The sequence below is a fragment of the Melospiza georgiana genome, chromosome Z, assembly GCF_028018845.1.
Source record: "Melospiza georgiana isolate bMelGeo1 chromosome Z, bMelGeo1.pri, whole genome shotgun sequence".
In the NCBI taxonomy this organism is placed as follows: Eukaryota; Metazoa; Chordata; class Aves; order Passeriformes; family Passerellidae; genus Melospiza; species Melospiza georgiana.
The window spans coordinates 10,889,719-10,904,672 of record NC_080465.1 but is presented as its reverse complement, the minus strand read 5'-3'; the positions used below and the strand labels follow the sequence as shown (position 1 = coordinate 10,904,672).

At 38.5% G+C, this 14,954-nt stretch overlaps 1 protein-coding gene across 1 annotated transcript in view; it reads right to left on the bottom strand.

The window, feature by feature from the left end:
- The window catches only part of SNX24 (sorting nexin 24), an 88,699-nt gene that overhangs the window by 37,929 nt on the left and 35,816 nt on the right, over positions 1-14,954 (bottom strand). Inside the window, exon 2 of the mRNA XM_058043227.1 lies at positions 5,248-5,331. Coding sequence (XP_057899210.1) covers positions 5,248-5,331 — 84 coding nt within the window. The remainder of the gene's footprint in view (positions 1-5,247; positions 5,332-14,954) is intronic.

Sequence of the window (14,954 nt, the reverse complement as noted above, 5' to 3'; positions counted from 1 at the left end):
ACATTCAAATCCCAACTATTTAATGTGCTGGCATAGATACTGGTTGTAAGTATAAAGCCAACATTATACAGATATACAAAAGATATACTAAAAGCCCATTTTCTTATGCTTACAATAATCCAGTCATACATATTGCTATAAATAATTATAACAATGTCAAGGAATATTAAACAAAACTATGTATGCATTAGCTGTATTGCTTCAGACTTGTTCCAACACAAAACAAAACACATTTCTCTGAGGACTATTACTGCCCACGGTACCTTCCTGTCTGTAACACTGACCTAATGCCTATTGGCATGCTGTAGTCTCTATTTCCTGAAAGACCTAAAGATGGTGAACATGATCAAGTAAAGGGTTATTTGCACAATTATGAAAAGACAATATGATGTAGAGTATACACTAGTTATTCTAAAATTATAGACAGCTCGCAAAAAAAGGATGGTTTACACTTCAAATTTTTGCAAATTTCACTGCAGTAGTTTTAACATTGTGACCTTCTAGGAAAATTATATTTAAAAAGAACTACCAATATTTATTAACATATGGGGAAAGAAGTATAAAAAGATATTTGGGGATAAATATGAACAAATGGTTGTATTTTAAACTATGTTATACACCTAGAAATAATTTAATTCTTGCTAAAAAACTTTCTAAATGAGAATAATAAAACTTCTGTTCAGACATATATAATACTGGGTATGGTGCATAGCCTGACAGGCAAGGTTTGTTGTTCATAATCAAGGCAAAGCATAATGGTCTATGCCAGCTATTTCACAGAAGCCAGCATCTGTGGGTCGTTTCTGTGAAAAGTATAAATTGTACTCCTAGTGTAACATGGAAGTCTTGAAAATATTTTAAACCTTTTCCACTACAGCCAGATTACACAGGAAGTGGGGCTTTACCTTCTTATACAACTGGAATCTATGAAAGATTGAACCCAAAACAGAAATCCAGATGCGTTCTTGGAAACAGCTTTGTTTAAAAAATATAATTAATCAAAACATTGATTGGCATTCTGATGAATGAATAATGTCTTCTAAGAGCAACAGCCTTCCTTCCTCCCCACAATGCCAGTGAGGCACACTGTTCTCCAGCAAAAGGCACAATCTCCTCATCAGCCTCTACATCTATTTTCTACCACAGGCGTTCTCCAAAGAAACTTTGTTTCTTCTATCTACAGACCTTTCCTACATTAAGGGCACCTTGAATATGCAGCAAGTCTAAAGAGACCTTTCCAATTGCCATGTACTCGCAGAAATTTAGAACGAAACATACATTTCAAATTAAAGGGGAAGAGAGGAGGATAAAGACCATATTGGCATGCTGATTGCAAACTGATGCAAATACTTTCTCTAGGATTTTTGTAACACTGAAAGCACTAAGGTTCAGAGTATGAGCTGTTCAACAATACTAACCAAAATTTTACAACTTCAAAAAGCAAGACTTATTGGAAACGTATATTGTTGCAAAAATATGATCTATGTTTTGCATCTGTGCAGGGAACAAATAAGGAAAAGTCTCTATTCCTTTGCAGAGTAATAAAAATAGCAAGTGAATAAGAAAACAAAACAAAGTGAAATGTGGTGCAAAGTGCCTGGTTAGAATATCTGTTTTTCAGATTTGTTTATTTGCTGCTATTTCTGCAGAGAGAGAAGGGGGGCATCATTTATGGTTTTTCTGGTGCTATAAGAAATCTCTGCATAAAGAAGTTATTGCAGTGAAAATGGTGTACAAGACAAATCTGAGAGTGAGACTGCGGTCATCCACAGCTTTTACATGGAGTAATTGTGCAGCTCCAGAAATTACAGTGAAGTTAGACCAGCTGTCCCATCTCTCTGGCTAGATGGAGAATGCCAGTTATGTGATGTGGACCCTCCACCAGTTCTGCTATATGTCCATCCTGCGATGGGTGAGGACAAGCCCAAGTACTCCCTCTGCAAGAGGAGGATACTGTCAGTCTTGCAATCATTTCAGCTGGATGATGACTGCTTGGAGCATGTCACCACACCCCCTATGACATGAGTCACTTCCAGGTGGGTGTGGCTCTGGGACATCCATCATCCTGGAGCACCACAAAGGTGGGCTTCAAGAAGGAGTGCTCAGGTGTCCTGTGGGTGGCATCCAGCCTCCGTGTGCTCATTGAACTGCTTTCAGAACCATGGTATGCTCCTGCAGACACTGCAACCACGGATCCATCATGGGAAGGAGATATTTGGCAACAGTGTTGGATGAGCCACGGTGGAAGACACCACCACAACCATCCCCACCAAACACAGGATGAATGCAGAGCTGCTGGGCTGGATGCTGGGGGTGTCCCTCCAAAACTGCATAGTGACATTCATGCAGCAGTGTGTGTGTGTGTGTGTGTGTGTGTGTGTGTGTGCTGCTGTGCAATGCAGCAGCAGAAGGGCCACCTCCTTCACTGCTGCTGGTGGGGATCCTGGCAGCCACCCCTTGGCTCCCATTGCCACTCTACAGAGCAAGAAGGGCCCCTGGCTGAGTCAGGGAAGGCTGTGCCCAGGGCTGCCACTTTCAAATGGCACAGTAAATGCTCCCCTGAAGGGTCACAGCAACTCCTAAAGAGAAGGGAAAGAGACCCCCAAGGCCCCTCCAGCAAACAAGAGCCCAGCACCATATCAGTGATGTTGGAAGGCGCCTTGGAACATGGCTAAAACAGGACTAGTGGTATGCGTCAGCCCTTAACAGCTCCCAGCCCCAACTCTTGAAATAAAATAAATGCACAATCTACAGGGAAAGTCTCAGTGTTATTAACAGTATAGATTCTGTCCTCGCTCTTTTTTGCTTTTTTGCCAGGTAGGATGGAATGTTAATCCTGATGGCTACTTCTACTTGTGTCAGGTACTGTATCATTGCTCCTCTACATGCAAGCACTGCCCAGCTGATCCTGGGACAGGTGTTCCCAGATCAGGGTCTCCAGACCCACTGCTCATCACCCCAGGCCTGTTTCCTCTTCTCTGTACCTTCTGCTCCACGTCCCTGGGCTCTGCTCTCCTACCAGCCTGCAATGCCTGGGGCAGCCTTTCTATGGTGGCATCCAAATCTCTCCTCTTGCCTGGAGTCACAATTTGGTGCTGCTCTCTACACCATGCCAGAGTCATACCCTGCCACAGCAGGAGCCCAAGAAGGGGAAATATAAAGTCCTGCCCCTGTGAAGGAACAGCTGCACAGCTGCCCAGATGGTGAGCAGCCTGGAAAAGGCTTCTGCCCACAACCACAGGCTTTCTTCTCCCTTTTCCATATCCAACATTGGTGTTGGCTTTTCTTCTCCTATGCTTGCAAAGGAGCCACCTGTAGGTGCTCAGAAGATAGATGCCAAGTGACTGAGAACACTGAGTTTGCTTAGTTTGGAGAAAAGTGTGATGAGGGATGATGTCATTACTTCCTGAGGAGGGGAAGTGGAGCCGGAGGTGCTCAGCATTTCTCCCTGGGATTCAGTAACAGGACATGTGGGAATGGCTCATAGCTGTGCCAGGCGAGGTTCAGAGTGAACATTTCTTCACCAAGAGGGTGATCAAACACTGAAAGAAGATCCTTAAGAGGTGGTGGATGTCCCAAGCCTGTCAGGGACATTTGAACAATGCTCTTAATATAATGCTGTAATTTCTGATCATCCCTGCATTGCTTAGGCAGTTCAACTATATAACTGTACATCTTTTCCAACCGAAAATATTCAATCATATTTCTAATTCTAATTCTGTACTACATTACATTATACAGTACAATACTATTCTAACAATACTGCCTTCTTGGAGAGGGCACATTTTAAGGATATAAATCCTTAAAATTTAGATTTTTGCCTCTTAATGTGCCCTAGCCTATTTCACTGTATAAACTCTATTAATCTGCTTTACCTTCAACTGCAGAATTATTTTCATCTGTAAAACAAAGCACTCATATATCACAAAGCTTAGTGGTGGGTGAACGAGTTATTTTACTGTTTCTGACACTGTTGCTTATTTGGTTTCATATTTAATATGAACACAAGAATGACAATATCTGAGACATATCTGTAGTAAAACAATAAACAAGGAAATGAGTATTAATAAATGGCAGATGACACCACCACTGAGGCAAGAAGCAAATAGGCAAGAAGCACTAGTACATCTTAATTATGGTGCAGTAAAACAAACGGGTCTTGTCTTTAGATTTTGATGGGTCAATAGCTGCCTTTTGCTCAGATAAGTTTGCTTAAACTTATACACCGTACAAGCCTGGCAAAATCATCCTCAGGTTAATGTTTCTTTCCTGAGCTAATTCAGGACCACCAGCAAATGTAATGGTGGAAGTAAACTCCTCTGAAGTTGCACTGGCAGGGGCTGTAAATACCCATGCTGATCTCTGTTGTTTGCAGAGGAAGCTCTTCCACAATGAAGGCAAGCAGCATCAGACAAAGTAGCTGATTGTGCCCACACTCCACTGCCACTCAGACCTACAAACCAAGAAACGTTTAGTTGACCCAGATCCTAGGACTGGAGCTCTTCAGGACAGTCCCACTGCTGGTAATGGGCTGCAATGCTCCTCCAGAATTCTCCTTCACAATACCTGGTCTCCATAAAGTAAAGAAAAGAAATAAAGCACGCCTTTCAGCTGCACAGCAGTCTTTCAGTTCAGCTTGGAAAGAAAAATTCATACTTTAACAAACAATGGTCAAAGCAATTTACAGAAGTATTAGTGGATAACTACTCTTGAAAGCACCGAGCTCCCTTCTGTATGTTACTGAGATGATTCAGTAGACAAGCTTAGCATTTATTTTATATTACATTAATTGAGATGCTTTACTCGGTCACTTTCATATTATCTGGTTTTCTCACGTACAAAAGTTGTTCCCTCATCTTTATATATGGCAGGTTAGCAACAAAATGTATAGATCTAAAAAATTATTTGCCTAACTGGGAAAAAAACACTCTATTTGTGGTTGGCATGGGATTTATTTTGTGACTTTACAAGAACACAAAAACATACTACAGACAGTATTTTAGCCATACAGCATGTAAACAATAATCAAAAAGAAAAAGAGACTTAGTAAATGTGAGAAATCATCACTCCCTTCTACAAAACAAAGAAGAAATTGATTTAGTTAGGAATTAATTTCCAGAGGCATGAATCACAGGATGTATTTATGATAAACCATGTACAAGAGAGAGGAAAACCACAATTACAAGAGAGAGGAAAACATCAGTGAGGCAAAACAAAGCAACATATTATAAAGTAAAAGATCAGTACCTTTTTATGAAGTGCATGGAATTCACTATACCTCTTCTCCACAAAATGTTTCCTTCCACTCACCAGCACTTCTATTTTAAAGACCTGAAAATTATAAATAATAAAAAAGAGGGTAATGTTACTTGCACAAAACAGTTCAGTGACACAGCTGTGACTGCACATTTTACCACAGTCATTCTTCTAAGTAGTCCCAAAAAACTCAATGTGCCTCATGAGTTGCAGAAGTACAACACTGATGAATGGTAAATATGGCTGAATCTTCTGTTAACCTGTTCTTTCAACAAATACATAAAAATCAGCTTAAGCATGGACTATGTGCATTATATTAAAAACCAAGCATTAAAATATCTCCTTTCAGAAAGATGCAATATACTTTGAACTAATCAAAATAAAAAATAATGGTAGGGACAGAAAAAAAAAACAGAGAGAAATTGGTAGGGACAGAAAAAAAGAAAACAGGGAGGGGTTTAATTCTTTTCCCTTCTTACAATGCAGTGTACTAATACATTCACACATGTCCAATAAGAGCTGGGCAATATATGCATTATGTTATGCATGGAAATAGAGAAATAAATGCAAACACTATATTATAGGCTAATTTCCTCCTAACCTACAAATTCACCTCTAGTCTCAATTGAACTTGTGCTATGTATGCTCTATGAAAAAAACAAAACAAAACGCACACATGGCAAATGCTTGTTTTCTTTGTATGATACATGTGACAGCTTTTGTTGCTGCCTCTGGAAGGTTGAAAGGCCATGAGAAGCAACTCTCTGGATCCACTAATTAGTAGTCACTAACATGACATTTTCTTGATTCTCAGGTCAGCAGGTCAGTTTTGAGGGCAAGTGACGAGAAATATTTCGAGGTACTCAAGAAAATATGGTCTATTAAATGAAGACAAAATCAACAGAGAATTAATACAGAAAAGGTGCCTGTTCTATCTAGGAGTTCTTTGTTTTCTGATTTGCCCAGAAAATGCTGGAAATAATTACTTTCAGGAAAATGAGAAACAATGTTCAGCACAGATGATCACATCAAGACCCAAAACTTAGCCAAATAAAATGTTCTTTGAAATAAATTTGCAAACAGTGTTTATGCCTGAATGCAGAAAAAAGGGGTTTCTGTCACAACATGCCCAGCTAGCATTGATCAGAGCAAACACTGACATACCAGACTGGATATACACTTCCTATTGTCCACTAGAACCTGCCTTACAAACAGGTCAAAATGCTATGGTTTTCACTGGCTAGCCAAACAACATTAAAAACAGACAGCATTTTATTTAATCCAGACTGAAATGCTTTTACCTTTGTTTGAATGCAGTATGGATAGCACCACAGTCATTTCCCACCAACATTTACATTACCAAAATTCATTTGGGTTGCTGTAATAACCTGCGCTACATTCTACATCTTTGAATAAGACTATGTCTGTGTCCTAACAGTACAAGTAGATGATCTTATTTGGGTGCATTGATTTCCTACCCCCCGTCCCCCTTCTATTTGGACTACTTTGGAAGGACAGCCAGTGGCTATAAAATTTTCCTCCACACATGAAAAAAATCCAAGGCACTCCTACAACTTTAGGTTCAGAGTTGTAAAGAGAATCATCTGAAAAGGAAAATCAATGGAGACATTTTTCTTTAGTTAAGTATTAACATATCAATTAAATCAGAGGAAAATATTATTTACGTTTCATATTCTACATACTGCATAAACGAAATAGTTCTGAAAGGAACAATTTGTTTTGGATTGCACAAGAACAAAGGAGTTTTAAGGATAACTTGTTAGAAAGAATGGGTAACAAAATATGAAAGAAGTTAAATGAAAAGTGATCATGGGTCTCTAGCTAAGGTGTTGCAACAGTTTTATATTTACTTGATTTTAAATCTCTGGGAATTACGAGGAACTTTTAACACCCACTTACACATCAGTCAGCTAAGGCCCACTCACCACTTTAAGTTTAGCACTTCTGTTGCCTACAGGATTTGCCAAACAATTTGGAGAAGTCTAAGGGGCTCCTCCCTCAGCTACAACCACTCCCTTGGGAGGTAACTTTCTTGTGAATCACAGCCTGGCACGTGAAGTTCCATTTTGATTTTATTCATTTGTGTGTCTTCAGAGAAATATCTGTCCCTCTGAAATCTAAACACTCATTTTTTTCATAAAGGAGAAGAGTGGATTATGTGAAATGAAATATAAATCCTTATGTGGACCTTGTTTTCAAAGCATGTATCTATTTTGTTCTGTGTTTCATCATGGGTAAGGAACTACATAAATGGTTTCAGAACACCAAAAACTATGCTACATTTATTCTTCATTCTCTTTCAATAACAGTTTCATAATTTTTGCTAATGTAATGATATTGAACAATGTATTTGACAGTTACTTTCACAGAAGGTGAAAGAAGGAAGCATAGCTTCTCCTGAAAAGTAATGTTATTTCAAAATACAGACACTTCTACCCTTATACCCTCAACTCCTTGCACCAGTCTAAAGGCTTTAACTTGCCCCTCACTATCCAGAGGCCTCAGATCCAGCTTTAAAAGACACCTAAAATTTACAAAAGCAACAGGAACTGCTATGCTGAAGTTGAGTATCGCTGAAAACAAAACTGTGCAAATGATATTTCTAATCTACTCATTGTGGCACCTAGACTTTGGAAATATAAAGAAATTTGTGATAAATAAATGGACAACCCAGAAATGTTTTTGTCTAATTTAAATCTAAATATTAAACTGATTTACAAAGTAACTTGTAAAGCAGAAATGCAAGACATAACACAATTATATTTACAAACTTGTATGATTACATGACTTAACTCAGACTGCACAAATTCCAGGTTTGCCTCATCACTATTTACTGGATCACAATTCACAAGAGCAAATTAAAAACCATATGAATTAGTTTCTGTGCCACTGTTTCATAAAATGACATGGCTTTGTGCGAAAGATAAAAAATACATTAAGCTGAGAGAAAGATAGGATCTCTTAATGGATACAAAATAGCTATAAGCAAATCTCGCACAAATTTAACTGTGCAATTGCAGGCCCTGGCAGAAAAACAATATAAGGAAACTGGTGAACATAGATGAAAGTGCCAAAATAAAGACAGAAGAACTATGGGGGAAAAATTGCAACAGTGCTAGGAAATTACTTTTCTAGTAAAAATGTTCATGTTCCTTGAACAGATAACTCTCAAAAGATATATGACTTTTTATAAGTGAAAGATACTTAAATGAAAAATGCAAGAATTAATCTCTGAATTAGACAAGCGAAATACTTTTCCCATAGCCATTGGAATACCAGAAATTACACTTCCCTGATCAATTTGCAGTTCACCCTGACTAGGACACATGGGACCACAGATTTTAAGACACCAATTAGAAAACTCCAAGAGTACTTTGAAACTGAAAACATCTCACTGTTGTTGGTTGCTGCCACAATAGTTATCAGTGATGTCTGCACATAGGTACAAGATCATTAGCCATTAAAAGTGTTTTTCCAACAGACTTTAACACACATTAGCAATGTACGGGGCAAAAATCTCTGCATTGGATATCAGTATGAATAATGTTGATTTCTTAAACTAGCAGAATTGCAGCTCTGCCACTGTAACTCATAACCAAATTTGTGATGAAAATTTCAAAAAAAGAATTCCTAAGGTCTTTGTTAATAGTAAAAACTTTCAGGTCTGAGTACAAAACAAATTTACACATAATTTTTTTTCCCCTCTTCAATTTGTTCCAATTATACGGATTACATTCAGATCCTGGAAACCATTTTCTTTTCTTATTGTTAGCAACCATCCCTGATTTTTGCCATTTTCCTGAATTTATCTGTTTCTGATCATTACCAAACCTCTAAACTAATGGTCCTTTTTTGATACTTTCAATAACATATACGTTTCTCTTCTTGTTGCAGAAGCTTGACAGCGCTACATAGCAACTAAACTGGATTATATACGGGCAATAAATTGGTACTGTATCACTGGGAATTTTGAAGATAGAAAGCACAAAAGGAAGAAAACAGGAACTAATAAGATGTACAAAAACTGTTCACGGTGCCCACAAGTGCATGTCATGTATTGTGGGTAACACTGACACTGCCTCCCGTCAGTTCTTCCCTATGTCACATATGTATATTGGATACAAAAGGACATATTTTATCTGATAATCTGATGCAAAAATATGCATTTCCTATAATTTAATCTCGAAAAATCATGCAATGATCAATTTAACAAAAAAATGCAGACAAGAATGATAAATGTGACCATGAGTAGGGATGAAAACTAACAAGTGTAATAACATCTCAGTTTGGTCTTCTATTACACAAGAAATACACAGATGACTGTCACATTCACTCATAGAAATTATGCCGGCTATATAGTTTACTATTATGGTAAATTAATCCTAACACATCGTGCATACTTATACATGAAAAAGTGAATTGTGATACTTTTGAAAAATTATAGTTGCAAAAGAGAATTGGGGCAGTGTCATTTAGAATAAGGAGATACAAAAAACAGAAGCAGAAAAAGATAAATTTACAAAAAACAGATACATTTGTCTAACATTCACCAGGAAAGAAGACTCCACAAAATTCTAGTGTCATGTTTTTATCTCTCAAGACCAAGCTTACTGACCCTAATTCTATTTAATATATTACTTACTGAAATAAATACATCCCTTCAGATGCTTCAGTATACTTGACAGACTTTTGTCTGAGGAACAGCTAATGCATTCAAAGTGTCAAGAAAACTCAACCTTAAACCTTTGCCATGGCCATATGGAAGGAATTCCAGAGCAAATGAAATGACAGCTACGGTCCATGAAACACTAATAGGATTTCCACGTGTTTAGTGTTTCATTATCGCTCAGACAATGGCACATTTTCTGTCTGGGTTGTGCAACGACTATGACTAGAAGACCGCAGAAAATAGTAGAGATCAAAAGATAACTTTAAGCCTATTTCCATCCTACTGTTTCAGGGGAAAACAATATTTTACATGATCAGTAAGAGCATCTGGGTGGTTGTGGTAACTGCATGTAGCTGCAACAGCAGTTCTGCCTCTTGGGAGTGTCAGTGCCTCATGGCAATGCTCTATACTTCTGAATGCCTTCTACAGCAGAGGCGGAGACGAGGACAGTATTCAGAGCCAACTCAAACTTCAGAGTAGCCTTGATAAAACTGAATCTCACTATTCCCCAAATGAAAACACATTAACTTATTCTGACTTCATCTTTTGGAAAGCAGGGCAGCAAAAATCAGCTCTGCAGCAGGCACAGGGCAGCTCAAGGGCATGGAGGCTGACATGGGCCACAGAGGCATGAGGCAAAGGAAATCTCCCTTTGGCTCTCCAAACATATTCCCCCCAGTTCTAGTTCTTCTTTGTCTAGCACCCAGTGTTTACCTTGGTTATCGCCACCATTTCAAGTTACTGAGACTTAAGGCCTTCTTTTCCTTGGGTGGGTTGCTTATAGTCACATCTGTTGACTCCTCTCTTTAGAAATTGCTCTTCTACACAAGCAGCCCTTACATGAGCTCCTGCAGTCTGCCCGTAAGGAAAGAGTCCCTTTTCTGCTGCAGAACTGGGGAACTTGTTGGGGCACAGTAAAGGAGGAAGCAGAATAGCTCCAACGAGACCAGTTTGCTCCATGTGCTTTTGCTTTGGGCCCTAAAGAAGAGATGAGAATGTCTGCCAGAGGCAGCAAAGGAAGAGAAGTGAATGCCTAAGGAATCGAGAGTCTTGGGAGGAAGCATGAACAGGCACAGAACTAAGAGTCATCCACATTTCCTGGTATCATCCTCACACACGCTGAACATTTTCCTGATGCTTATGAGAGCAGGCAGAATGCCAGAGTCACTCAGTGGGGCAACTCAGCTAGCACAGACATTTGGGCACTGGTCCTCACAGCTTCTTCCACCTCCCTGCTCGCCTGGGGCAGGTGCTCCTTGTGCCTGCACCTTGCCCTCCAGCAGTACAGCTCTGCTCAACACACATTTCACTTCTACTGAGGGGCCCCAAAGAGACTCAGACCCACTGCATTATCAGTTACAAGATTTGCTTATCTCACCTTAAGTCAGCTCAAAAGTTGGGTTAAACTCAGAGTCCCTTCCCTCACCCTTAGCACTGTCGTGTCTGTTATATGAAATCAGATGTTGCACTTAGTCCCAAGTATAATATAAAATATTAAGTTACAGCACAAGGACAAAAATATAGTTTTATTGACTATGGAAATGAAAGCTTGGTATTATCCAATTACGACACTGCTTTGTCCAGAGTTTGTGAGGGAGAAAAATCATGACAGAGAAGTGAAATGTTCACTGTGGGATTTCCAGAGAGTATTCCCAACAGCTCCAGCCTGTGTGAAGCAGTTCCATGACCCATTCTGGCCTGGGAAAATAGCCTTACTGCTTTTAACATATAAAAATAGATTTTCTACTGTGACATAAGAACGAATAACTAAATAAAAAGATGTGTACGTAAGAAAAATCACTTGTTCTTATGAATGTGACTCCTAATTCAAATGCCTCCTTACCAATTTATACAACCTTTACACTTGTTTACTTAAAAAAATTCTCTCTTCCCTAACAGTTACCAGTTTAAATGGTACCAGTATCTACCTAAATCAGATTACAGTCTCTTCAGGAACTTTCCAGTGTGCAGTTCATATTTTCCACCAACAATAGAAAATAGTTAAGGATTATTTCCTCACACTTCCCCTACACTCTTTTGCAATATGAGGCTCCTCCAGTTGTAAAATGGTAGTGTTAGTAGGAATAATGTACAAAAGGCATGCATAGGATTCAGGGATATTCTTCCTGAAGATGGCCTTTTAGAGGTGTCATATTTCTTAGGGTTTGGAGGAAGAGATAGAAAAACAATTTATACTGCAACCCAGTCAGGCAGTTTTGTAATTCTTATAACATGGGAAGCTCAAGGGAGGCTTCTGCGGAGCTGTCACTGTTGAATGAAAGAGTAGCTGACATGTAAGAGTAAGTAGTTTTCTGATTTTTTCAACTCTCTTTAAACCAATCTTTTCCAAACACATGGTTCATAAAATCCCATAGGAACTTCTCTGTCATTTCCTGAAAAATAACTTACTTGGCTTTCTAAAATAAAAAATCTACCCCTTGCCAATGATACACTGGCTATGGAAATCTAATTTGTAACCAAACCAAGATGCTACAAGATCTGATTTGTTTTTGGCATTTTTCTTTATTGGCCCCCTCGCAGAGGACAACTGTTACAAAGATGACAGACATCCTTTCAAAATCGCATTGTCACTGTGGTTACCCATTTGGTTAATTTCCTTACACTCAGACTTAAGGGAAAATGTGTTGATCATTTACTGAAAGAGGAAAAGTTTACAACCTGTGCTAAAGCCTATAGTTATGCAGACAAAAAATAAAATTAGCCTAATCTGCTCTATTTTCTCATCTGGATCATCTCAATGCCTCTTATCATAGATGTTCTACTAATAGAAAAACTATGAGCCTCTTTATGGAAAATATTAGCTTTCCAATAGAAACAGTAAATTGGGATAAAATATTTGAATACTGCAAAAAATAACTGATGCCAGAAGTATATTTACAAGAAAAAGATTAAATCTAAGTTGGATAAAATACAAGGAATCTTCTATTTTGTCACAAAATCCTTTGCTATTTTCTCTGGAGAGTCTGTAATGAATCCTCTCACTTCCCAAGTCAGGATGAAATTCCTAACCACAATGAAAGCACCCTCATATTGCAGCCAACTAGCAGCAAGAAGCTCCTTTTTGTGAGAGGTGAGACACAACATTAAGTTTTTTCCTAGAAACATTGAGTCTGTGTTATTCTGTTTGAATAACTTGAATTTGCTGTCTGGAGAGAATGCACCTGGGTGACCTAATGCCTCCAAAGCACAGATATTTTGTTTACAAACAGAAATGTAAATGGTGCCATAGAACACATAAAAAGATATACAAGCATCAGGGTAGTAAGCATTTCAAAGGAACTGACTTCCCACTGTCTCATTTTCCTTGGTATATCTACCATAGTACATGAGTTTAGTCTTTTTCTCTTCTGGTGACTAACAAAACACAAATGGATTCAAAACACAACAGGATTTAGTCAAGATACCACACACACAAGCTATTAAAGTCAGCTCCGCATTCATCATGATGATTAAAAACCAGGGGAAAAATATAATGTATATCCACTTTGCAAGATTTCTTATTAGGGTTTCCACAGTGATCCATCTGAGAAGTCTCTGCTCCTCTTTAACACATAAGTAGTTCATCCAAGCAAATTTTTAAGAGCAGTAGTCAAAGGAGGTTGTTTTTCTAAATGTCTGTGCAACTTAGCAAATATCCTTCATGTATTACATTTAAATACTGTGATTATCATATTTTCAGACCCAAAATGAGTTATTCTGTTAATATGCTATTCTGTTAATAAGAAGATGAGCAGTCAGGATCCTTGGAATACCTTCAGGCACTTACTTTGACTGAGTTAAATCATCCAAACTTCAACGAAATTGGCACTGGCCGGTCTTCCAAAATAGAAACCTCATCACGTCTGCAATTGCCTGCCACCTGTGTTACTCTTACACACAACTAACAACACTGTTTCAAACATCAGCACTCATTCCTGGAGAGACAAGTCACTGCATCAATTTATTAAAGAATGCCATCCTGCTCAACAAAGGTTTCCCTTGCCAGGTCAATCTCTTTGGAATGGCAATTCAAAGTGGGACAAAGAAATAAGCTCAAATAGATATAAGACAGTTTTGTTTCTGGACTAAGCCTGCTGTGACTGAGACAAGACCTAAAACAGGTTACCAGGATGTGGTTATCAATGTATCCAGCTGCAGAAAATCAAATGCTTCTTCACGCGCAAGGAAGGTAGAAAGAAGTGACAAACTCTGCATAACTACTGAAGAAAATGCAACAGCAGCTACCACAAACAGTGCTCAAAAATAATAAAATATTGCACCTGAATTGAGATTTAAGCTTTTGAGCTTCTAAATTTACACACTGTGACTAACAGAGTACTTATATAGTTGGCTTCTTGGACACAGTGAATACAAATACTCCTGAGCCAGATTCAAACTGTCTCAGGGACTGGTGACAGCATTAACAGTAGCAGCAGCATGGGCAGCACACTCTGCAGAACTCATTGTAAAGTTTGGACAAAGCTCAGTGACAAGAGGGTCTGTTCAAAGCATGTCTATAGGGACTGCAGTCAGCACAGGTGCAGGCACACCACAAAAGGGAGAGGTGAGCATGAAGTACAGAGCAGGGTATGGATGTTACTTGAACATAAAAAAAATAACACAGGCAAGAGAAACAAATATTTCTTAACCTCCTTTGCTTACAACAGCAAATACGTAAATCAAAGACACATCAAACAGAGAACTACATTGACATTAGCGGAAGAGCTATGGCAGCACAGATTTTCACTCAAACAGCCATGTCTGAGAAAAGGCAACATCTAAACCAACCATGGGAACTACTTTTGGTACAATTGTCTCAACAGATTCTACAGCTTCAAAGGCAGTAGAAATACTAATACAAACAATATCCACCATAATATGTATTATAAAAGTATCCCATTAGTAATTTTGCGATACAAGATTAAAGCTATCCAAGAACACCAGTTGTACAGTCATGTATTTATATTTCAAAGACATGAAAATTGATTCAGTGAATATTATATTATTT